This window comes from Rattus norvegicus, chromosome 7 (assembly GCF_021556685.1).
Source record: "Rattus norvegicus strain SHRSP/BbbUtx chromosome 7, alternate assembly SHRSP_T2T, whole genome shotgun sequence".
Lineage (NCBI taxonomy): Eukaryota > Metazoa > Chordata > Mammalia > Rodentia > Muridae > Rattus > Rattus norvegicus.
Window position 1 is genome coordinate 31,057,522 of NC_141540.1, and position 26,101 is coordinate 31,083,622.

The 26,101-nt window shown below is 46.3% G+C and overlaps 1 protein-coding gene across 5 annotated transcripts in view; it reads right to left on the reverse strand.

Annotated features, from left to right (window-relative positions):
* Stab2 (stabilin 2) overlaps window positions 1–26,101 on the reverse strand; it is a 182,370-nt gene that overhangs the window by 129,884 nt on the left and 26,385 nt on the right. For all 5 annotated transcript variants that reach the window (XM_087555923.1, XM_087555924.1, XM_087555922.1 and 2 more), the window contains 7 exon segments: window positions 21,773–21,858; window positions 20,249–20,318; window positions 13,000–13,095; window positions 10,338–10,463; window positions 9,706–9,902; window positions 8,102–8,235; window positions 1,233–1,366 (listed from right to left, as the gene is read on the reverse strand). In XM_087555923.1, coding sequence (XP_087412049.1) covers window positions 1,233–1,366; window positions 8,102–8,235; window positions 9,706–9,902; window positions 10,338–10,463; window positions 13,000–13,095; window positions 20,249–20,318; window positions 21,773–21,858 — 843 coding nt within the window.

Genomic DNA, 26,101 nt, shown 5'->3' on the forward strand with positions numbered 1-26,101 from the left:
GGCCTGCAGACTATCTCATAGAGGGCACAGTAAAATTTATCCAGAGAACACAGCATTGACCTGCAAGGGCAGACTTCTTTTTTTTTTTATTAACTTGAGTGTTTCTTATATACATTTCGAGTGTTATTCCCTTTCCCGGTTTCCGGGCAAACATCCCCCTCCCCCCTCCCCTTCCTTATGGGTGTTCCCCTCCCAACCCTCCCCCCATTGCCGCCCTCCCCCCAACAGTCTAGTTCACTGGGGGTTCAGTCTTAGCAGGACCCAGGGCTTCCCCTTCCACTGGTGCTCTTACTAGGATATTCATTGCTACCTATGAGGTCAGAGTCCAGGGTCAGTCCATGTATAGTCTTTAGGTAGTGGCTTAGTCCCTGGAAGCTCTGGTTGCTTGGCATTGTTGTTCATAAGGGGTCTCAAGCCCCTTCAAGCTCTTCCAGTTCTTTCTCTGATTCCTTCAACGGGGGTCCTATTCTCAGTTCAGTGGTTTGCTGCTGGCATTCGAAGGGCAGACTTCTTCACTGCGTTTCTTCTGGGGTTTTTACCCGGCTCAGCCAATTCCAACATAAATGCTGATATTTTAAGGTTCCTGTTTGGTCAGGTCTGTTGTTGTTGTTGCTGTTGTTACGAACTCATGTTTGGTTGAGGTCTTACCCAGTGCTCTGACAGACTATAATGTTTTGTCCTCCGGGGGGATGTGGGGTAATAGTTTGTGGGAGACATTTGAAAACGAATGAGCATGTTGTGTTGTTACACTGCCTAGGGCTCACAGAGGGTCTAATACTAATACAGGTTAATTAGTAGCTTCCAACTAAGGGTACACACAAGCAAGATTGGTCCAGAATTCAGATGACACCTTCCCCACTGAATGTGGCAACAACCCTGATTCTCCTTTCTTGGTTGCCCTTTAGTGATGCCCCATTCTTAGTTAACAGTTTTTCATCCTTGAAAAAACCCAGAGTGCCAAGGGAATAAGGACAGCCTTTTACATCAGTGGCTGTCTTTCTTATTGCTAGTCTGTTAATCTATGGCCATGTCACGACCCTGTCCTCTGTTTCTAGGTCTGCCTGGCAAACAGCTGTCTCCTTGGAAACAGCCGTCAGCTCCTCCCCATCACATCCGCATGGCCCGTCCCCACTAGGACTAGTCCCAAAGCATCAGCCTTGTCTGTCCCTACTTGTATCTAGCGGATGGCCTGGTCTGAAAGAGTACTGCCCTCTAGGACGGTATCTACATACCCAGGATGGAGATGAAAGAGGTCAGCTGTCCTTGCCACATCCCTCTGGGTTCAGTATTTAATTCTCTGAGTCTCTGCATGATGTTTCCATAGCAGTTCAGGCCATCGCCCACATAACCTTTCTGGCAAGTGCATCTGTAGAGGGGGTGGAATCAGATTCTCAGGGCCTTGGAGCCATGGAGGGTTGAGAGGACACAGCCCAACGCTTCGTTTCACAGAGGAGGAGCACAACATAATGAACAGGAATGGAGAGGCCAGGAGAAGGACAGTCTCTGTGAGCAGGCAAGTGCGGAACCTGGCTTAGGGTTGCCTTCCCAGATGGGCTTAGATAATACAATATGCACGCTTATAAACACTAAGTAGCTTTGTATGTTCTTTGTAGAAGCAATTTCCAAGGTGTGGTCTGGAAAGTATCCACATTGGAATTGCTTGTCATGTTTGCTACAAATGTGGACTCAAGGGCCTCAGGGGCAGAATAAGCTTCCCATGGTTAAGAATGATTGCCAGCTCCATCAGCTGTCGAATCACCTTGGAGACACATCTATGGACGTAACTGTGTGAGATTATCTTGATTAGGTTGATGGAGGAGGGTAAACCCACTTTAACCGTGGGTGGCGCCATTCACTGGACTAGGATTATGTTTTGAGCAAAAAGGAGAAGGGACAGCACAAACAAGTGCTTGTCACTCTCTGCTTCCTGTGTGCAAGCATTCATCATTCTCTGCTTCCTGTGCAAAAGTGTTCATCACTCTCTGCTTCCTGTGTACAAGTGTTTATCACTCTCTGTTTCCTGCACATAAACATCCATCACTCTCTGCTTCCTGTGCACTAGTGGTCATCACTCTCTATTTCCTGTGCACAAGCATTCATCATTCTGCTTCCTGTGCACAAGTGTACATCATCCTCTGCTTCCTGTGCACTAGTGGTCATCACTCTCTTCTTCCTGTGCACAAGCATTCATCATTCTGCTTCCTGTGCACAAGTGGTCATCACTCTCTCTGCTTTCTGCACACAAGCATTTATCTTTCTGCTTCCTGACTGCAGGTGCAGCTGCCTCAGGCTCTTGGCCTGTGGCTTTCTCACCATGATAGACTATACCTTCAAACTGTGCGCTCAAGTACATCCCTACTTTCCTAAGCTGCTTTTGTCATGGCAGTGGAAAAATTAACCAACATGCTACAAAGGCAGCCTACAGGCCATCCACCTAGAACACATAGAATATGGGCCCTCTGCTTTCTCCCTTCTGAGCTAAGACTTCTCCTTCCCCAGGGAAGCCTCCTCCCAGCCCATTTCCACATCAGGTCAATACTCCTTGCACATATTGTTGCTGGACTGTGGCCCCTTTTTGTAATGTTTTCCTGCTCGATCTGGTTATGTGATAAATATCCTCATTGGAGAGGAAAGACTTTGAGTGCCTTTGTTCTGTGCTCACTCCAGAATGTAGAACAGGGCCAGATCTCACAATAAATAAGAACTGAGTCAAATACATATATTCCAGAAGCCAGAGAAGTGATAGAAATTTAATGCAGTCATTCAGAGGCAAAGATGTGTGAGCCTCAGCTGACAAATGTCTAATAACTTGCTCTCGAGGGGCTGCCCGGAAAGCAGCGATTGACGGCATTTGGCAACCTTGGCAGTTTCTCATTGTATCTTGGCTAATTTCAAACTACTAACATGCTGTCAACAAGTCTGGGAAATTGCTGAAAATTTAACATTCAGCTCTGAATCGGGGGTGCTGGCGGCTGCCCGCGCTGTTTTCTGAGTCGACAGCTGAAACTGTGAAAGTGTGAAGGAAGGGGACGTGGATGAAGATCTGGAAATAACTGGGAAACCAAACACGGGGAAGGGGAAGAACCTTCCAGAGAGGAGATCTAAGGGAGCTGCAGAGGTATAGCTCAGTTCCCAGCATAGCACAGAGGTGATGTGTTTTGGGCTGAATCCCAGAGAGTAACTATATGCTCATGAACTCAGCTGTGTATAGATACCACCTCTTGGGAAACAGATCCATTTTCAAGTTGTGGGACAAAGCTCCCAGAGCCCTGTTGCCTGGACCACAGCAGTGATCCTTTTACTGTTTTATTTTTCTTTTTCCCCCTCTGTTCTCCAGTCCACCGTCACTGAGCCTCAAAAGGATTTCCTCTGAAGAGAAGCCTGTTAGCAGCATGTTCCGACACCCCTGATTCCTTTCCCCTAGAGAATAACATGCAAAACTTGGGTACCTGCTGCCCACCACAAACCCCAGAAACATTAAACTGATACATGTTTTAAATAGCCTCTCACCATGTAGTCCAGGCAAGCCTCAAATTCTCAATCCCCCTGCCTCGGATTTCTGAATTCTCGTATAAAGTTATGCGATACCTCACTATGCTTCTTTTAAAAAGGCATTATGGTAGGGTTTCCTGTTTTTTCCTCTTGGAAGTTATCTGATTGGTAAGTACCACACCACACTAACTGAGACCTGAGGGCTAATTGAGGATCGTAACTCTCTGTTGTCCTCACTGTAGAGATTTAAAGTCTCAGTACAAACCACACAGGCTTAACCTGAAGACTCTTGCCAGGTCTCTGAAGATGTTTCTCCCTACAAATCCTTACGAGACCAACAGCCTGCTTCTTGTGAAGGGAGAATCCTGTTTTAATGGCTTCGGTGTCCAGGAATGTGGGAGACACGAATGTTTTTTAAGTTTTACCTTAAACCTCAGGCCAAAGTCCACATCTTTCTGCGACTTGAATAGCCTCCATTTTCCCGTGGTGCATTCTGCACCTCGCCTCCCTGGTGAATAGGCTTTTTTTATGTTTTATTTTTCTAATTGACTATAAACATCTTGCACTGCCGTAAGGCATTAGAAGCACACGTAGCCATTTGCATTCTGGGTTATTGGTTGGCATTAGTGACTATGGATACTGTGTGAGCTGAGCTAGCGTAGGTCTCCAGGAGACGTACATCACTTCCTTCATTTCTTCAGTCCCTTCACTGATTCATGTGTTGCTCTGAGCTCTCATTCATCCCATTGGTTTAGCCAGTGACAGATGTTAACAGACAAGGTGAATATGATGTAATTGTATTCAAGTTGGACATAGAAATCAGTAGCAATGGTTATAACTAATATTTATTGATAACTCCTAGGCCAGGCATTAGGCCCTGTAGAATCTCACTTAACACAACCACTATGCTAGATGAGATCTATAATTAACCTTATTAAATTGCTTTTAAGCGTCTAAACTTTATGTGTGCTTGTGTAAGTGTCTTTCTGTGTGTCTGTGGGTGTGTGCACTTGAGGGAAGTGTCTGAAGATGCCAGAGATGTCAGGTGTCCTGGAGCTGGAGTTATGGGTAGCTGTGAGCTTTTGGACATGTGTGCTGGGAACCGAATTTGGGTCCTCTGCAAAAGCACCATGGGGCAGTCATTGCCAATCCATCCCTCCAGCCCCATTTTACACAGTTTACATATTCATTTACACAGGAGGGGTTATATATCTCACTGGAGATCACACAGCCTCTAGGTATGCATCACAGAGCTGGTCCATAAATACTGGAGAAGTGTCTCAGGAGCTCTGGGGAATGATTGTAGTGGAGGATACAGGGCCCCGGCAGAGGAGGTACACCAGACGAGCATCAAAGGACCTGGGTATGTCCAGCTCACATAAGCAGGTGTGCCATACAACTGGAGGCTGTTCTAAGTGGAAGAGAAGGAGGCTTGCAGTTGAGAACATCATGACACAGAGCCGTGTTTGAGACTGATGGACTGTCCTTACAGTCTCATGTTGAAGTCCTAGTTTCCAGAGTGCTATGCTAGGAACTGGGGACATGTTAGGTTGTAAGGTAGAGCCTCACCAATTGGATTAACACTTAGGAAAGGGACCCGGGAGCCCACGCTAGCCCCCTTTCTACTGTACAAGGATGTAATGAGCAAGAAGGACCTGACCGTTGATCCAGAATCTCTCTTACATTCACTGTTGTTTGTGATACTCATGTGTGGTCAGAATGGGTGAGTGGTTGAACCCATGTTTAAGACTCCCCTTCCCAATTGGGTAGCCTTCTGTGACTACCAGTATTGGTTTGAGATTCTGAAAAAAATTGCCTTGTTGAGATGTCAGCTTAAGAAATTCTTGGGGTTGGGGATTTAGCTCAGTGGTAGAGCGCTTGCCTAGCAAGTGCAAGGCCCTGGGTTCGGTCCCCAGCTCAAAAAAAATTCTTTGATTCAGACCAACTATTGTATGTTGCCCAGAGGCCAGTGGCTTCATCTTTTAGCAATTTCACCTAGCCAGACTTTCTATCTGGGCCTCTTTGATGTGAAGATTATTTATGTCGTGGTTTGAATATACTTGGCCCAGGGAGTGGCACTATTTGGAGGTGTGGCCTTGTTGGAGGAAGTGTGTCACTGTGGAGGTAGGGTTTAAGACCTTTGTCCTAGCTGCCTGGAAGCCAGTCTTCTCCTGTTTGCCTTTGGGACAAGATGTCCCAGCTCCTCCTGCACCATTCCTAATTGGAAGCTGCCATGCTCCTGCTATGATGATAATGGACTGAACCTCTGAACCTGTAAACCAGCCCCTTAAATGCTATCCTTATAAGAGTTGCCTTGGTCACAGTGTCTCTTCACATCAGAAAAAACCCTAAGTAAGACAATTTGTTTTCCTGTGGAGGAGGAGGAAGAAGAGAAAGGGAAGGTCTATACATGACATATATAGTCCTAAAACTTGTTCTACTGAACACCCTAGACACCAGTTTGGATGAAGAATTCATTGTTCTGTTATTCTGCTTTCATCTTTATAATCTTTCTGAGCACGAAGGAGAGAGATTATATAAGGACGGCTACTCAGACTTCCTAGTGGGGTGGTAAAATGAGCGTGCTGTTTTATTTATCTCTCTTCTTCCTCAGACTTTGAGGAAGAGGTGTACATATATTCACATGTGTCTTGGGGGCTCCTCTCATGGTTGTGTTAGTTAGTGTGTGTTTTTTTTTCTGTGTAAGGTTCTGCTGAAGGGAAGATGAAGGTAATTTCGTTTGGTTCTCATGACAGTTCTGATTGGAGGGACAGTTTTCCCCACTTCATGGCTTAAGAACCATTAATTCATGGAAGTTAAGTGGTGGAGTTAGGATGAAGGGGGATCCTAATACCCAAGCCTGGCATTCCATCCACATCTAGTATATTTGTCTCTAGGGAATGTGAAGATTCTTAAATGCATGTGGGGAAAAGATGTGCACACTGAAGACCCAGTTATGAAGGATTAAGCCTGAGCTTATTCTGTGTCACTCATAGGCTTCTGAAGTGGCTGGAAGCAAAACACCATTTTATGATGGCCTAATTCAATGTAATCATGATTTCGAGCTTACAAAGGAGACAGGATTCCTTCACAAAGACTAATGACCATGAAAACTAAGTGGTGCAGAGGTGATCTGAGAGTTGAAGGATATATATTTTCTGGCTTCTGTTCTATCCCTGATGAAAACACAATACTCTGCTCAGAGTTTGCACAGAAATATTTTCTCATGTCATTGTCACTGCAGCTATATGGAGCAGACATCATTTTACTCTGTGCACAGGCAGGTAGGATAATGCCCTGTTTCCAAAGGCCTGCTCTGGATAGGCATCAGAGCCATGATTTAACCATCCAACCAACCAACCAACCAAATAAACAACCAACCAACCAACAACCAACCAACCAACAACCAACCAACCAACAACCAACCAACCACCAACCAACTGACCAACAACCAACCAACCACCAACCAACCGACCACCAACCAACCGACCAACAACCAACCGACCAACAACCAACCGACCAACAACCAACCGACCAACAACCAACCAGCAACCAACCAACCAGCAACCAACCAACCAACAACCAACCAACCAACAACCAACCAACAACCAACCAGCAACCAACCAACCAACAACCAACCAGCAACCAACCAACCAACAACCAACCAACCAACAACCAACCAACCAACCAACCAACAACCAACCAACAACCAACCAACAACCAACCAACAACCAACCAACCAACAACCAACCAACAACCAACCAACCAACAACCAACCAACAACCAACCAACAACCAACCAACAACCAACCAACCAACAACCAACCAACAACCAACCAACCAACAACCAACCAACAACCAACCAATCAATCAACTCCTTCTCCCCCTCTCCCTCTGTCCCTCCCTCCCTACCTCTCCTGTCTGTGTGTGTGTGCCTGTGTGTGTGTGCCTGTGAGTGTGTGTGTGTGTGTGTGTGTGTGTGTGTGTGTGTTTGTCCTTCTTTCTTTAAGACAGGGTCTCATTAAGTCACCCTGACTGCCTTTGAATATTCTATATAGATAATGCTCTCACTTAAACACAGCCTGCCTCTGACTATCAAGTGCTGGCATTAAAGGTGTGGGTCACCATGTCCAGTGTAACCTCAGGTCTTAAAACTCTACTTAGCATTCCCTTCCCATAGTGAGAGTTACCCCTGCCTCAGGAATTTGCACACAAGTGTCTTCTTCCCTTATGGTAAACCTCTTCTGAAACTTGGTAAAACTCTTCTGAAACATTTCACGCTTATTCACTTTTCCAAGTCTTATTCTGTATCATTCACAAGCACTGTCGCATAAATGTTCCCTTTTGGTTCTGTTTGCTTAAGCTGTAGTATCAGGCTAAGCTGATATTGAGTATTCTCATAATCATCATGAAGGAAATGCCTATTGACTCACTCATTGAATAAACAGGTCTATGGAACAATTACTATGCTCCTTGATGCTACTACCTAGAATGGAGTGGATACAGGGCTGATTGGGAAATGCTTTCTCTCCTTCAAGGAACTTACCACGCTGACTGGTTCCCACTTTCATCATCTTGGAAACATCTAGTGAGACTGAGAGAAGACTTACTTGGTTTTGCCTGGTGAGACTGTGCTGCAGTTTGCATTCTTATGACATGGGTTGTTCGATTCACAGATATCCGTCATACTGCACCCCACTCCAGGTACAAAATTGCGGTAATGTTCTTTACACTCACAGTGGGACTTTTAGAGATTGAGAGAGAAAACCAAATTGGACCCAAGTTAGTCTCATCAGCTGATAATCTTTAATCTGTATATATATATTCTCCACAAAAGCTAACACTAGCAAGACAATGGGGGCTTACACAAAGCACTCGTCAAAATTTCTAGAGATTGAAATGGTGGTTGTATGTCTTCTGTATGAGAAAGCCTATATCTCTTGTATGTAAAATTTGGATGTTTGGGTTTTTTATTTCCTGAATCTTAGCCCCATACATAATTTCCTTTAAATGACTTATTAGGTCAATACAGGTTGGCATGTAGATGGCAGGCACTACTCCTCTAGAATATGGTTTTCAGTGGAGGAGGAGCTTAGAGAAACTTCGCATTGTCACAAGAAGAGAATAGAGCTGATAGAGGTCAGGAATCCGGGCAGTGTACCTAAGCCAGCCAAGAACGATGCAATTCAAAATATGCACAACACCAAGGTTAAAAGTCATGCTGGAGGGTGATGCAATGTCCTGCTTCTCTGTGTAAAGCAGGGGCTTCCTACACCTTCAAAGCCTGCCTTGGGGGTCATTTTTAAAGATATGAAGAGTGCTTTAATTCTCATTTCCAAGTTCTGACACTCATGGCCTAACATGGATCTTCCCACAGAGGCCTGCATACTGAGAAAGAGTTTTTAGTCCCTTGAATGTTTATGCAAACCTGGCTCAGAAGTTGATATGGAGAATATTGTATGATACATTTACTCCTCAGAGGGCAGGTACTGCAGAGTCTCTGCAGAATTCAAACATTCCAACCAGGGGAACCCTGAGGGCTTGGGCTACTCGTTGAAAATTTTCTTCATCCTGGGCAGCAATTCCATATATGAACATGATGCGTGGGCATGGCCACAGCCAGCATCTATTAAATACTTGATAGACAAAAGTCTGATAGGGGACAGGGCTCATCTGACTCATCTCCTCAGTAAAGTTCTCTAGGCCAGGACAACTTTCTGCAGTCAAGGTTATAACACAATTCAGTGTCTCACCCAGGATACCCTCAGTTCCTACAGCTTGGTGCTGCTGACTTTTGCTCAGTCCCCATTCTTTTGGGCTTCTGGGGTCCCCTTAATCTAAAAAGACATTAACAAGAACGGAGAAGTGAAGGCAGACTGCATTCATATGAGTTTGGCTGAACTAGTCTAATTTTGAATTCTGTCCATATTTTGTCAGTCACCCCATGGGGCAGGGTTAAGAGAGGTCACAGGGCAGTTAAGTTTTGACTCGGGGCGGGGCGGGCAGGGAGACTGTGAGTTTAGAGGGTACATAGGGTGGGGAAGCCCTGTGATCAAGCCCTGAGGCCAACGAGGACGGCGTAGCGCGGAAGACCAAACTGCGCATGTGAGTCGGAAACAGGAAGACCCGAAAGCCACACATGCCCAGTGGTCTGGGTTATTTGAGCGCTTTCCCCGATTTCTGGACACCCCAGGTCCATGTGTTCTTAGCTTACCAGTCCAGGCCCGTCGTATTTGCACACTGTAGACTCTGGAGGGCACTTTCCATAGTTCGTTTGGCAGGGGTCCACTGGCAGACACACTTGACCATCTCCTTGGTAGCCTTTTTGGCATATGCAACTGTGCCGATTTGGTCCCAGGTAGGAACAACTTGCGTGAGGGTGGCAGATGGTTTTTAAACATGGGTTGATGGCTTGAGAGACAACGAGGCATGATATGGGTGGTTAGAGTTCTCGGAGATGGGGGAGAGAGGGGGGAGGGAGGGAAGGAGGGGGTAGGGAGGGAGGGAGGAGGGAGGGGGAGGGGGGAGGGAGGGGGAAGAGGGGAGAGGAGGGGAGGGGAGAGACAGAGATCACCAGAGAACTGTGGCTCACGTGATCACGGACACAAAGGCAGTTAGCTGTGTCGTGTTCAGATAGAAACACATGCTTTCATTCCAGCTGACCACCCTGCTCTACCAAACTGGCTCACAAACGAATGCCAGAAATTGTAATAACCGCATACCGTGTTGATTTAATCTCTACATGTGCTTGAGACAGAAGGGGATTGTCATGCTTCCAAGACTAAGCCTTTGACCCTTGAATTTTGCATATCACACAGAAACACAAACAGTGTGGGATCTACTCACGCCTGCAGTTATGGCCGTCCCCTTCGTAATTGGGAAGGCATTTGCACTGAAGTTTAGTTTCATCTTTGCTGGAAGATGAACATCTGGAGTTTTCTGGGCAGAGCAAGGTTGCACACTCCGGGATGGCTGCACAGGAAGTTTATTGAAGTACTTCCGTTAGTAGGATGGCTGGTTATGAAAGTCCTTTATTAAAGACTTTTATTAAAAGTTTTAAGGCTTGTGACAATAATTATTAAAATATAGCACACATAAAGTAAAAACTAATTGTGATTTTTTTTTTTTTTTTTTTTTTTTGAGGAAGGATCTTGTGGAACCGACTCCGGCTGTCTTTAACTGTGCTGTGTAGTCTTATTCCTTTGAAATGGGGTCTCTCACTGAGCCCAGGGCTAGGCTTGTAGCCAGTAAGCCTCAGAGATCCTCCTGTCTTTGGGTCCTATGGTGCTGGGGTTCTATGTACACAACCCACACCCGGTTCTGGGTGCTTGAACTCAGGTCCTTGTGCTGACACAGCAAGTACTCTGAGACGCTGAGTCATCTCCCCAGCCCTGGGACTTACTTTTAACCACAGCAACCACTGAAAGGGCAGCTATGCAAAGATACCGTGTCCTGGAAAACATGTAGCGTGATCTCATATGAAATTATGAAGTGACCCAGGCTAACGGGTCTCATGGCATTGGACAGGTGCATCTATCCAGTCTCCATGTTTCTCCCAACAACTTAAATAATCCAGAAGTAGCTCATGGCTTTGATGTGGTATCCTGCTTTATGGCTTGAGAATCATAACGTTAAACCGTTGAGGGTTTTTTTTTTTTTCGTGTGTGTGTGTGTGTGTGTGTGTGTGTGTGTGTGTTTATTTTCATGTAGAAGTTGGTGTTAACTTAGTTAGTTTTTATCCAAGTTCAACATTCAGGTTATTCCCAACTTGTCTATAAATTCTTATCTAACCCTTCTCAGCCCTTCTTCAGGGTAAATTCCTAGAACTGGGGCCACAGCACTGCACTGTAAGTCTGTGTTACAGTGTGGTAGGCGCCTCCCCCTTAGCTGGTAGGAATCCACACCTTTACTGTCATCCCTATTTTCCCATAGTCATGATCCATTTGCAAATGGAGAAATAGAACAGGCAAGAAATCAAAACCAAACAAAAGCACCCTCTGGAGCTGCCACCTGACTTCCGCCTGGCTTTGAGTGTGTTAGCGCAGTTACTTGTGCCTTCCTGCCCTGTGGTTGTTGCTACTTTTTACTTCCCATTCTGGGCATTAGCTGCTCCTAGGTCTATTTTTAAAAATAGTCTGGACATTAACAAAAGCGCATCTGCCATGAGAATTGCAACTTTACCCAGTCTTTGTTTATCTTTTGCTTTGACTACGTTTCACTTGGAAGCAAAATTGTCAGCCCTTTTGTGGGAGGCTCTATGGACTGGGTCCCTCCCTTACTGAGAAGGTCTGCTCCTAGGTGTATTGGGTAGTGATGGGTGGTGTGGGGTGGACCTGGGCTAGCTGAGGCCACAAGGAGGACAGCCCACCCACCGGCTGTTAGTGTGGGCTGGTAGTTCACAGGGCTGTGTCCTCTGTGGAGAAGACAGAGGCTGGTCTAGGTACTTGCCATGTCCACAGTACATATACACACACAGTCTGTCCTGGGGCTGGGGATTTAGCTCAGTGGTAGAGCGCTTACCTAGGAAGCGCAAGGCCCTGGGTTCGGTCCCCAGCTCCGAAAAAAAGAACCAAAAAAAAAAAAACAAAACAAAACAAAACAAAACAAAACAGTCTGTCCTGTGTGGAATTCCAAACTGTTTTAATTTCTATTTTTTTTATTCCATCGGAGACTCTAATCCAGAGGATGGGTTGGGTGAGCCTAGCGTCATAGGCTAAATATGACCACTTTGATTATTTTTTAAAAACATCTCAGCTTCTAATTCACCCGGTGGAAACTACTTTGCCATTGACCAAGCTAGGACTGGACTAAGTCTGTACCAGGGAAGGACAAAAGGGTGTTTCCCTTTTCCAGAAAGAATTAAGGTTTGCTTTAGAGGTCGCCGCCAGTACAGTGTAGCAAGCAGGAATGGCTCTGGGCTGCAGGGCAGAGAGCTCAGTGGGGCTTCTCTGTTGAGGTGGTCCACAGGGCTAAGTGGGAGGTCTGCCCCCACAGTGCACCCGGAGTGCACCATTGTTCTCGTCTTTACCTTCAGCAACCCTCATTTCACCCAGGCCTGCTTTTCCTTCATCTTCTGACCAGACCTAGTATCATAGACTGGATAATTTCCCATGGGTCCCAGTGCTTTGGCTCCCACTTCTATTTCTCATCACTGTGCCCTTGGGTAAGTCACGTGGTTTTGGAGACTCTGTTTCTGTGGTCTGTGTTTGTTAATGAGTTCTTACAACTGAGACGATACTTTGTCTCCTTTATGGACTGACTGACTGCTGTGGCCCCTCTCTTGCTCCCACACGTCCTCCATGTCATCTCCCTGTCCGCCTCCCTACAACACAGCTCTAGCACCCTCCCTTTTCTCTTCTCTTTAGCTCTTACAATGTTGGCTTGGTTTTCAGCTCCCTCTTACAAAACATTTGACAGTCCATCACCCCCAGTGGAGCCCCCAGTAACACACGGAAAAGAGAAACACATCTCTTTGCTCTGGTGTAGCAGTGAAGAAACAGTCACTTACGCTTGTCGCACTTGGGACCCCTGTATGCAGACAAGCACTCACAGGTTCCGTCACCGTTGAGCCCGCTGTTGCACACACCGTGGACACAGCTGCAGACTGTGGGCAGAAAACGAGGGTCGGTTATCACCCGATAGATACTCCTACAGATCCTGGAAGGGTAACAGTCTCAGACAGCCCTTCTGAGACTCTTCCTCTGCACGATGAGCTGGAGGAAACCCCCAGTGAACCTAGTTTAAATCCTGGCTTCATTTTTCTTTTATCTGAGTGGGGATTTTCAGTGTGTAAGGTAGATTCCTAGGTTAATTGAGTGTTCAGTAAGGAACCGGATCTGGAGCTTGCTTGGAATTACATGGGCACTGGCATTCTCTTTTCTGCTGAGCTGTTGGCTACACCTTAGGGTAGTCTGACGGCAGAATTAACTTGCTTTCTTGGTATAAAGAAGAGAGCTTCCCCACCCCTCACCTTCACCCTGACACTGTCCCTATTGCTGGCTGATATCTCTGTAAGCGAATCTTCTTGTGTGTTGAGGACAGTGCAAGGATTAGAAATGTAACACAACGGGGGTCAGAAAGGCTAGGCCCTATTTTCCGCTCAAAACAGACGGCTTCTCAGCCCAGTGACAGGTCATGGATGACAAATGAAGGGCCTTTCGTGCAAATGGTCAGTGCTTCCTCGCCCAGCTGGTGGCTCGTCTGTTGCACGGTTCACTCTCAAGCCAGCCAGCAGTGCACTGAAGCCAAGACTCCCACAGAGCCCTGTGTATGAGGTTTCTGTTGCTGCTGTAACAAACTGTCCTGAAGAGGAGCCAGGCACGGTCCAAAATGCATTCGACGGTTCTGGAGGACAAAACGTCCCATTCGATTAAAATCAAAGTCCGTGGTAAGGATGTTTTGGATTCATGACCCTTTTCTCCACTTTAAGGTGAAGTACCAAGTTCTTCTCACACTGCTGCCTCTAGTTACCGCCCGCCCCCCCTCCAGTCTGGACCCACCTGGGTAATCAGAGCCATCTCCTTCTGTCAAACCAACTGGTTAGCAGCCCTGATCCTGCCCACAGCCTTATTCCTCTCTGTCATGTAATAACACGCTCACAGGTTCCAGGATTAGGACATGGCTTTTTGGAGGATGGGGGTGGGGGTCATTGTTCTGCTTACTGTACATTTTGATGCATGTGGGTACATTTAATATAAGCTCAGATGAATCCCTATTATTAAGAGGTACTTGCCTAACCAGAAAATATTAGAAACTCATGAGTTACTAAGTTTAATGTTTTCTCAACACTTAAAATTGCACCAAATGCCTACTGTTCTTTGTGAGCATCTCCTTCCTGGACATCCTGTTCATTGTCTTACTGACCCTATCCCTATTCAGGTCCTTTCCAGGCTTCCTCTAGACTGTCCCTGTAGTGTTCTGCTACACTGTCTCCAGTTTGTTACCAGCCCATCCGCTCTTGTATTTTACACATTTGATTTCTAAGTGTATAGGATGACTCCCATTTGTTCCCTTCTGTCTTTGTAATGTAACCAATACACTGCCATGCTGAGAATACTGTAGCAGTCAGGTTTTCAACCTCAAAGAGCTCATGGAAAAGGGCGGAAGGAAACAGCCAATCACAGCATAGTGTGATAAATCTACCACCCAACACACCAATTGGAGCTGGTCAGGAAGAGATGGGGTGGGCATATGCTTCATGAAAGACCACTCCAAAGGGACAAAGTAGGTTCATCCTGAACTCACTCACCTCTTATCCTTCACACGTGCACCCTGTGCGTCCTCATGTACCCTGTGTGTCCTGCCCTCGTGCACACTGTGTGTCCTGTCCCTGTGCATACTGTGCGTTGGCTTCTCTACATCTCTTTGGTGTGGCAGATGAGATCCTCCTCATCCTTCCAGGACAGCTCACATCTATGGTGCCATCCCAGGAGTCCCAAAGAAGAATCTTTGCCCCTTTGGGCTCCAGTGGGGATGGAGAGAAATGCTAAAAGGAATAAACTCAGCCGACGCCTTGACTCTGAACTTTCAGCTTTCAGAACAAGTTACCCAACTTGAGCTGCCTCCTTACATCGACCCTAAAAAGCCAATACACTGATTTATCTTGATTGAGTCATTTCTTTTCTTGTTAAATTTGCCTCTGAAACTTGTCCCTTTCTCTCCTTACCCAAGGCAGGACCAGCTTGCCTTTACTGGTCACTTGTTCTCTCAGGCATTTTTAGGTTTAATGTGATATTATTAATCTCACTTTATCAGTGGCAAAATGGGGAGCTAACTAGCAAGTGCTTGCTCAAAGAGCTGATGTATTTGGATATGTCATGGCCATCTTTAAGTCCTGGTTGTCTTTTTTTTTTCTTCCTGTTTTAGCAAAGCACTTCAACGCCAACTGATGGCTGCAGTGTTTGGAAGAGTCAGGCTCTAGAGAAAACTCAAGTTGAGTATAGAACTGACTGGAGTGAGGCAGGATCTCCACAGAAAGGATTTTTATATAGAATTTAATAGAAAGGATTCCAGTCAATTCAGTTAAACAATATTCACCCAGTTTTTGCTTAGCAGCAGGCATGAGGCATGCAAACACAGGGTGACTTGTAATATCTCCTTTTAAGGAGGTCACAGAGTAGCAGAGAAGCCAGATCCTTGGGACATGGTGATGACTAGTGTTCTGTATTTCCACATAGCCAGTGGAAGATGGTGGGGGGGGTGGGGGTTGGGTCTAGTGGGAGGACTGGATGGTCCCACATGCTAGCTAGCACTGTACTTGTTAAGGTTGCTCTCCCAATAGCTCTGGCATCTGCCCCCTGCTGGGTCCTATCATTCTGTACTGGGTTAACAGGGAGGCATGGGCAGCCTCTGAAGCCTTCCGGTGACACTGCATTGCAGAACTGACAGCCGCTCCCAAGAATGTGTCCTTGGGAAGGAGAAACAAGAGGCCAAGCTATCCCCAGGCAACCACTCAGCTTTTCTGGGCTGCTGGGCACTTTTCCGCTTTCCCTTTTTCAGTATTTATCTACTTATAGATGGTACTTGTTCCCCCGTGACATGCTCAGAGCTTCTGTCTTTCCTGTGTCCTTATAGAATCCTGTAAAGGCCATGCACAGTACATCATGATCACTTTTCCTATTTCCAGCTCCTTGGGGACAGGGACCTCATCGATCACTCAGAGAAGCCCATCATCTGTTTTGTGTCTAATGCACAGTGCATGCTCACCAGGGAACAGACACCTCGGTTAAATCCTCTGCTTCTTTAATAGTCACGCAGCCTAGTGTACCCTACTGACAATAGCTCGAAGAGGCATTTGAGATCATGGGTGGGAAACTTTTGTACCCTGCCAGGCACAGTAGGGTGTCACCAACAATACACCGATGTGGGTTGATTTAGGGGGAGTATAGCGAAAGTGGGTTTTGCATTGGGCTCTGATCAAGGCCACTGGCTGATTGACTGACATGGCCTCCAACCAATAAATAGTCTGGTGAGGGAGCAGCCTGGCAGTAGGGAAATCAGCATTAAAAACAGATGATCTGGGGTTGGGGATTTAGCTCAGTGGTAGGGCACTTGCCTAGCAAGCGCAAGGCCCTGGGTTCGGTCCTCAGCTCCGGAAAAAACAAACAAAACAGATGATCTGCAGCTGCAGAGATGGCTCAGAGATTAAGAGCACTGACTGCTCTTCCAGAGGTCCTGAGTTCAAATCCCAGCAACCACATGGTGGCTCACAACCATCCGTAATGGGTTCTGATGCCCTCTTCTGGTGTGTCTGAGGACAGCTACAGTGTATTCATATAAATAAAGTAAATAAATAAATCTTTAAAAGGCAGATGACACCCAAGATAGCTGTGCCTCTTTCAGACAGGAGCACCTGCTGGGCCAGCACTGTGGTGGGTGAGGCAAAGCCAGTACCCAGTGGGCACCAGGCTGGAAGGGTCTATAAGTCCCCGGTCTTGCACCTGGGGAATGACCAGCGGTCATGATTTGCTTATTCCTTTACCCACGCAATGTGTGCTTCCCCGGATGCACTAAGAGCCTGGCTGGGTTGTTACCTCCAGGAAGTAGATAACAGTCCTGTTTAATAATAAGGAAGGCTACCCTAAGTCACATAGCGTTTGAAGTTGGTTCGAGACTCAGGCCAGTCTGAATTGACTGGCCACTCCCGTATCCATGATGTATGAAGGTGTTTTGTCCAATGTGAGACTCGCTGGCCTCATTTGGCTATTTCTACTTAAATGCAGCAGTAAGCCAAATTTTAAAACTCAGTTCCTCAGATGTTTTAGCTCCATTTCAGGAGCCCGTGGATACTAGGTTGGACAGTACACATAAGGGAAAAAAAATCACAGGAAGTTCTATTGAAGTCTAGAACTTGAAGAACTTTTTTCCGTGGGTCTCTCTTTGGGCTTAATTCTCTGAGGGTTTGGGGTCAGCAAGATGGCTCAGCAGGTTCAGGTGCTTGAGGCCAAGCTTGAGGACCTTTCAATCCCCAGGAGGAGAGAGCTGACCTCAGCAGTTTGTCCTTTGACCTCCACGTATGTCCTGTGGCATGCATACACATAAATGCACACACCAAATCTTAAAAAAAAAAGTAACAAGAATAAATAATAAGTTTTATTCACTTAAATGATCAGTGCGTAAAATTCCACTTACTCAAAGCACTTGGGGTCCAAACCATCCTCATCTGTTTTGCCTTTGTGTTCTCTGTGGCACAGACATGACGCATATCCTCTTTCACTTGGAAATGTTTGCGGTTTCCGCCATGCTTGTGCTTATCAGCCGCCAGAGCTCAGTACTATGGAGGTTACATGGCTTATCTTCATCCTAACTGTTCATTCCCACACAACCACTCAGCTTTCCTGGGCTGCTGGGCGCTTGCTTCCCCCTTCCCCACTTCAGTTTTATCTACTTTATATGGTTTAATTCCTGGTTGATTGAGGTAGGGAAGGGAGCCTCGTAGAAGGCAATACGAACATGCCATTTCTAATCAGTGAGTTCTATTTTAGTTGCTATCCTTTAAAGCAGTGTAAACGTTAAAAACACGCGGAATACCAAGACATGGTTTCAGTTCGCTTCTGCTGGGACTCCTGTGGAATGGTCTTTGTGGACCAGGTGTGAAGGAACACTTAGGATCAGGAGAAACTCATACCGAGAATGGTAATGGCAGCCTGACACCATCAGGCTCTGTCTCATGAGGCACTCCCTAGAGATGGCCATATTTCTTGCTTCCGTAGGTAAGAAACACACAGAGAACATGTTTTACACATTTAACTAGTTGTTGCAGTTAGCGACCCAGGAGCAAGAGCTCTGCCCGGGTCTAAGCCTTGGCTCTAACCCTTTTATCTTTTACCTCACGAAACTGTGCTTCTGGGTCAGGAGAGTGTTACTGGGGTCATGCATTCATTCTCACATTCATTTGTTCATCTGGCTAACACCAGCTGTGTTTCCCAGGCAGTTAACACTATCCAGGCTGCTAGAGAGAAAATAGAATGAACTCTTGCCTTCAACAATCCCATGGATGGAACTCGAGAATATCACCCTGAATGAGGAAACCCAGTCCCCAAAAGGACATGCGTGGTATGCACTCTCTGATAAGTGGGTCCTAGCTGTAAACTACAGGATGCCCATGCTACACCCTACAGACCCAAAGAAACTAAACAAGAAGGAAGGCCCAAGTGAGGATGCTTGAATCTCACTTAGAAGGGGGAATAAAATAGTCACAAGAGGCAGATGGAGAGGGGGAGCTGGGGGGGGCAGGAGGGGAATGGGGGTTCAGGATCAGGTGTGGGGGAGGACCAGAGAGATGGCTACTCGGCCATGATAATGAATTGAAATCTGCAACTAAAAGGGGTGGGGAGATGGGGGTGGGATCTCCAGGATGTGACAGAGACCTGGGATAGGGGAGGTGCTTAAGAATCAAGAGTCACCTTATTTGTGACTCACAACATTGGGGATATGGAACCTGAAAAGGCCATCTCCTATAGCCAGGCAGGAGCCCCAGTGGAGCAATAGGACACACCCATAAAACTGTCCACCCACAATTTCTCCTGTCTACAAGAAATGCAGGGCTAGGGGAGGGAGCAGAGCCTGAAGGAATGGCCAACTGATAACTGGCCAGACTTGAGACCCATCCCATCACCATTAATTAAGCACCAATCCCTGACACCATTAATGACACTCAGTTATGCTTGCAGACAGGAGGCTAGCATGACTGTCCTCCGAGAAGCTTCATCCAGCAGCTGACTCAGACAGATGTAGACACCCACAACCAAACAGTGGATGGAGCTTGGGGACTCTTTTGGAAGACTAGAAGGAAGGATTGCAGGCCCCTAGGGGAATAGGAACTCCACAGGAAGAACAACAAAGTCAACTAACCTGGACCCATGGGGCTATTAGAGACTGAACTACCAACCAAAGAACATACATGAGCTGGACCTAGGTCTCCCTGCATATATGTAGCAGATGGGCAGCTTGGTCTTCATGTGGGTCCTGGACAATTGGAGCTGGGGCTATCCCAAAAGTTGTTGCCTGCCTGTGGGATGTGTTCTTTCCAGCTGGGCTGCCTTGTCTGGCTTTACTGGGAGAGGATGTGCCAGGGTGGGAAGACCCCAAAGGGGGTCCCCACCCACTCAGAGGATAAGGGGAGGGGCGCATGGGGGAAGGATTGTGGGAGGGGGGACCAGGAGAGGGGCAGTGAACGGGATATAAGGTGAATAAGTAAAAACAAATAAACAAACAAAATTCTGGGGATCAGAATGAGGAAGTCTTCCCTCTGCTGCAGGTGAAATGTATTACGAAACATGCCAAGGAACCTATGGGGCTGAATGTCTATATGTGTTTATGGATTTTCTTGAAAACCGAAAACATCTGCTAGATGTACCCTATATCCCAGTCATACCACTCCTGGGCATAGTCCCAAAGGACTCCATGTTCTACCACAGAGACACTTGCACTCTGTGTCTACTGCAGCTCTACTCTCTATAGCAAGGAAATGGAACCAACCGAGCTGTCCAACACATGGATGGATAAAGAAAATGTGGTGCGTAGACACTTTCTGGCCCCCAAACTGAGTCGCATGGACCTTGTCTCCTCACTAAAGCTCCAGTTTCATGTTCTTTGTTACAACAATGGAAAACTGAGACACTTTGTGTCTTAAAACAACACTAATCTATACACATTTTGAAGGCTGGAAATCTAAAACCACCATTAAGTATCAAAGTAACCATCTCTGGGGATTTAAAGCCCTCTCAATGCTTTAAGTGAACAAAAATCAGACTCACCTGCTGAACAGTTGGGCCCAAAAACGTTGTCAGTAGCACAGGCTTCACAGGCTGTTCCACTGAAGGCTGCCTGCAAAACACAGGTGGATGACGTCAGACCCAAGGTCCTCCCAGGTGACTCCTATGCTATCTGGAAAGCCTCCCGGCAACTCACTGGCCACAGGACCAGTGTTTGCTTCTCAAGTGTGTCTTTCCCCTGGGACTTTTTTTCTTGAGGCCCCCTGAAGTCTTCATGTACATCATAATGGACACATGAATTTTGTATTTTTATTTGATTTAGTTACATTTTTAAAGAATGGATGTATCCACTCTCTCTCTCTCTCTCTCTCTCTCTCTCTCTCTCTCTCTCTCTCTTCCACTCTTCCTCTCCTGGCTTGACATGATAAAAAAAAAGAATGGATGTAAATATCTATCTATCTATCTATCTATCTATCTATCTATCTATCTATCTATCTATCTATCTATCTATCTATCCATGCATCCATCTATCCATCTATCCAACTATCTATCTATCTATCTATCTATCTATCTATCTATCTATCTATCTATCTATCATCTATCCATCCATCTATCTATCCAACTGTCTGTCTGTCTATCCATCCATCCATCCATCTATCTCTTTATATCTTGACCACAGTTTCCCCTCCTCCACTCCTTCCAGTCCCCACTTCCTAACCTCCCCTCCCCCACAGACCTACTGCTCCTCTGTTTCCCTTCTGAAAAGAGCAGGCCTTCCCAGTGATCAACCAAACATGGCATAACAAGATACAGTAAGATTAAGCACAAATCTTCATATCAAGGCTGGAGGAGGCGCCCAGTAGGAGGGAAGGGTCCCAAGAGCAAGCTAAGAGTCGGAGACACCCCCATTCCCACCGTTAGTGGTTCCACAAAAAAACAAAACAAAAACAAAACAAAACAAAAAAAACCCGCCAAGGTAGTCTTTTTTTTAAATTGTCTTTTGCTAAGGGTCTAGAGCCCTATAGAGGAGGGCTGTCCACCCAACGATATAAACAAGAGCTCACAGACCCACCACAGTTTCACCCAAGATGAAACAACACTCCCAGTTCTGCCCTGAAGGCAGCTGAACTCAATTCCTGTCAGGAGGACCTGTGTTTAATTCCTCGACAGTTTGGAATTTATGAGTCCCTTTTGTTAGATTAAGAATTTCTTCAATGGCCACATGCCCCTGGTTGGCCCAGGGTGGGGAGCACAGTGCCCAAAGGTAGCCTAGTGGTTGAGATGATTATTGACAACAGCAAGAAGTGACAGCTTTATACCCTTATATGTATTCATAAGCTTTACATGTGACCCCATTTTATGTCTTCAAAGAGGGTCATTCTGTAGATCTTTCTCCAGGTTTTATAGGCGGATACAAGAGGGAGAGACGACTCTGTTGCACATGGAGAATTCATCTTTTAACACTGTTACTCTTAGAGACTCCTCGTGTGGGCTTGTAATTAAGGTCGGTCAACAGGTGGGAAAGGGGAGGCAGCATTTCAGGGTGGAGCAGTTCTCTGAACTTACTTGGCAGGAGCAGCTTCCAGTCCCTTCCATGCCTTCGTCACAAACGCCCCTGCCACCGCATGGTGCCCTTGCTCCTCCTGGGCACTCTGGAATAATCAAACAGACCAGATTAATCCATTCATTCTAGACTGAGCCAAGACATGCTACAAGATGCAGTTAGCCACTTGGCGTGTTAGTTGCCAGAGACAAAAGGCAATTGAAGGCCCTATTGGTCTGATCACACGCTGGAGCCAGCCTGGGCTACCCAGTCAGTTCAGGGCCATCATGAGTTAATAACAAGACCCTGTCTTGAAAATCTAAGGTTGGAAGGAGTAGCATTTTGCTAGAGCACTTGAGAGGTGGAGGGGAGACTTCAGGGAGACTGGGATTTGAACTTGGGAGCAGCAAGGGTGAGGCTTATGAGGTACAGTGGGATGGTGACTTGACCCATTCCATGATGTACATATTTTTTTAAATAATTTTATTTTTATTATTTTTATGTGATTGGTATTTTGCCTACAAATATAACTGTGAAAGAATGTCAGATCCCCTGGAACCCACAGTTGTGAGCTGCCATGTGGGTGCCTAGATTTCGCTGGAAGAGCAGCTGGTGCTCTTAGCCATTGAGCGATCTCTCTAGTCCCCCAGGATATACTTAAGGTGAGCAAAGGAAGTCAGGTCTCACCCAGAAATGGTTGTGAACAAGTATGCATTTTGCACTTCTGTTGAACTAGAGCTATGACCGATCTTCCCCAGAGGATTTTCCAGTCAGTCAACAAACACTGCCAAACATTGCATGCATACTGATGGGGAGTGACATTTATCAAAGACTCGAGTTGGGATAATGTCCCAACAAGATATAACTTATTATTATTTTTTTCCACGTGGAGAGGTTTAATGAAAAGAGAAGAGGAGAGGAGAGGAGAGGAAAGGCCAGCCATGAGCACGTAGAGGGAAGGGGGGATGGGGAGAGAGGGGACAGGGAAGAGGGGAAGAGCAGGGAAGAACAAAGAACAAGAGAGCAAGACATGATTTAAAATGGTAGCAAGTGGCAGAAGTGTCAGTATGCCTACCCGAGGATGAATTTCCTTTCCTGTTATGTGTTGCTTGGTTTACAATGTGTGTGTGTGTGTGTGTGTGTGTGTGTGTGTGTGTGTGTACGACTGAGCTACGTTGACTTGGGCTTAATGTCAACTGGATGAGTTTTCACTGCCTGTCCTCAGCAGGGACTTTGAGCTATGTCTGATTGAGATCCTGATTTGCTCTTCTAATAGAGTTGCTATAAAAGGCTGACATCAGCCCCCGGCTTCCTTTCTGTGGGGCTACCTGCTCTTGTGGATCTTAGACCAAAACAGTACCCAAGGGCAGTGGGAGCAGAGATGATTAAGAAGGGTTTTGGAAGCCCTGTAAGTACATAAGGTAATACCACACCGGGAACGACTATCAGAAGGCAGATTACTTACTGGTGATTGAAGAGTTTGGGAGGACCGAGGGTAGGGACATCCAGGATAGGCAAAGGTCATTGGATGAGGGCTGAGGGCACCAAAATGCCTCATTAGTATGGGTAAGAATTCCAGGAATCTCTGGTGCTAGCTGACTAAAAGGCTCAGGTTTTACCAGGAGAAAGGACATGGATCCTATGAGCTAATTGAGGCCGTGTGTGGCATTCCTCAGGTAGAGGTGTATATGAGAGTTCAGAATTTCCCCATCAGAGAGGGAGGAGCCCTGCTAATGAAGGGAGTTCCCATGACATGCCAAGCTCCCAAAGGCAATCTGGTCAGTGGTAGACTTTGACCTTAATCCGCAGTTTCCCCACACCTAGCGCTCTTTTTTCCACAAGAGTTTCTGCCATGGTGCAGTAGAGCCCCTTGCTAGCACTATGCCTCAGCTCCAGAGCTGTCAGCTAAGTAAGCTTCTCTTCTTTATAAAGTTAGACTGCCTCAGGTGTTTTGTTACAGTAACAAACTGGGCAGGTTTGCATGGGGGCAGGATGTAACTATTCAGACCATAGAAGATAAGGTGACTTCTAAGCACAGAGGAAGGCTGTTCTCTGAATGACGCTGGTGGCTCTCTCAGTATGTTGGTCCCTTAAGAGATGACTGGTAATGTGCAGATACAGTGGTGCAAGGGGAGACTTGCCTTGTCCAATGTGCAGGAGATTTTTCCTCTGGCCCCTTCTATTCAAAATATAAGTGGCTGACATGTTTGCTTTTTTTTTCTTTCTTAAGACAGGGTCTCACTGTGTACCTCTGGCTGTCCCAGAACTCACTAAGTAGACCAGGCTGGCCTGCGACTTGAAAAGGCTGCTTCTGCCTTCTGAACGGTGGCGTTAAAGGCATGCACGCTTTGAATCTAGGCTTTCTACAATAGTGGCAAAGCCAGTCCTCAAAGCTCAGCAGATGCTCTAGAGGTCTGTTGCCTGTGTGCCTCTTCGACAGACCCTTATTAAGCAACCAGACAGGCACAGGCTCAACATGGGGATGACGGAGGCATTTGCAAGGTGAGCAGACAAGAAGCCTTCCCGCTCATGGCTACTTGGACAGTCCGTCATTTTTGAAAACGCGGTGCTGGAATGAGAACTTCCCAAATGGAACTCTCTCTCCCAAAGAGAAACTGAAAGGAAGCAAGGAATGAATGAATGAATGAGTGAGTAAATGAATGAATGGAGGGTAGGAGGAAGAAAAAAAATCTCAGTCTGGGTTGCTCAGCAGCTGGCAGTGTGAGGGATTGGTAGACCCAGCGTGGGCCTGGCATTTGAAATCTTCTGCATTTGCATCCCAGGTTGAGCTTTGCTGGCCGAGTGGCTTTCTTCCCTTAGCAGAGCCCACGTCTGTCTCTGACATTCAGTTTCATGCCATCCACTTGGCTGGGTGTCCCTGGGGCTGGAAAGTTAGGGGACAGCAAATGCAGGTTCTTACAACTCTGGGCTGCTATGCTGGACGTTTTCTTCCTTTAGGATTGGCATGGTAACAGTTAATGACACTCAGGGAAAAAAAATGAGGAAAGAAAAAAAAAATGAGAGGGGGCCACACAGCCCTGTCTTTGTGGGGAGGAGAGGGTTGGGTGTCAGCCTGAGGAAGGTGAGGCAGCTTTGTAAGCCAACTGAGGACATGTTGTAAGAAGCCTGGCGCCCACAGCTCCCCCTACTGGATACTTTCAGGATTTATTCCAAATAGTCTACTTTGGCCCGGACAAATCTGATTTCCATTTGGCCTCAATGGACAGGGATGGCCAGATCATAAGTGGAAGGCCTTGCTAAAGTTTTTAACCTTTGCCCAGAGAAGAGCAGCTGACTGTGAAGATGGAGAGGGACAGAGAGGAGGGCAGAGATTTATTAAAAAGGTACCAGGAAAGCTCTTGGGGTGTGTGTGTGTGTGTGTGTGTGTGTGTGTGTGTGTGTGTGTGTGTGCGCGCGCGCCCATCGGGCCCTTCCTAAATTGCACAAAGTCCCTCCTAGTCTGGGATAAGCCAATGTCCCTCCAAAATGCCTGAGACAGAGCTAAGGATGCGAGAGATTCATCAGAAGCAACGCCAGCAATGAAAACTTAAGAAATACAAGCATAGTGTGTGGTGAGGTGCTTGCCACCAAGCTTAAGGACCTCAGTTTGACTCCCGGAGCCAGCATAGTGGAGGGAGAGAACCCATTCCTGCAAGTTGTTCTCTGAGCCCCACATGCCCATTGTAGCACACAACACACACACACACACACACACACACACAACACACACAACACACACACAACACACAACACACACACACAACACACAACACACACACACAACACACACACACACACACAGAAAGGTAAAAGATACAAATTTATCAAACACCAAACCAAAGTAAAATTTACAATATTTGAATTCAGTCAAAACTAACTAGGCATGAGTAGTGAAGAGAAAAACTAGATAATTAAAATTAGCAGAGAGGACACATGTGTCAGGCAAAGACTGAGAAAGTTACAGTTCTATTCCATATATTCAAGAGGGCCGCAAGGAAAAGTGTGTTAGGGAGAGATGTACTGAAAACCCAAAGCCAAGCTGAAAGTTTACATGTGGAAATGCAACATTTGAGACAAAACACACTGTATCCAGTTTGAGGCTGCTCAGACACTGACAAATGTTCAGTCTACAGGCAAACAGTAAAGACAAAAAGAAACACAGAGAAAAATCTGGATATACCAAGAGAGCATGAGTGAGCTGTGTGATGATGTCAAGGGGAAAGAAGAAAAGACATTGAAATTTAGAATCAGCCTTTCCCAAAATTGATGGAGCTGCTGAATGCCCAATTCCCAGCATGCAAAGAACCCTGAAGAACGGCAACACGATGAAAATCGCACACCACTACAAACTT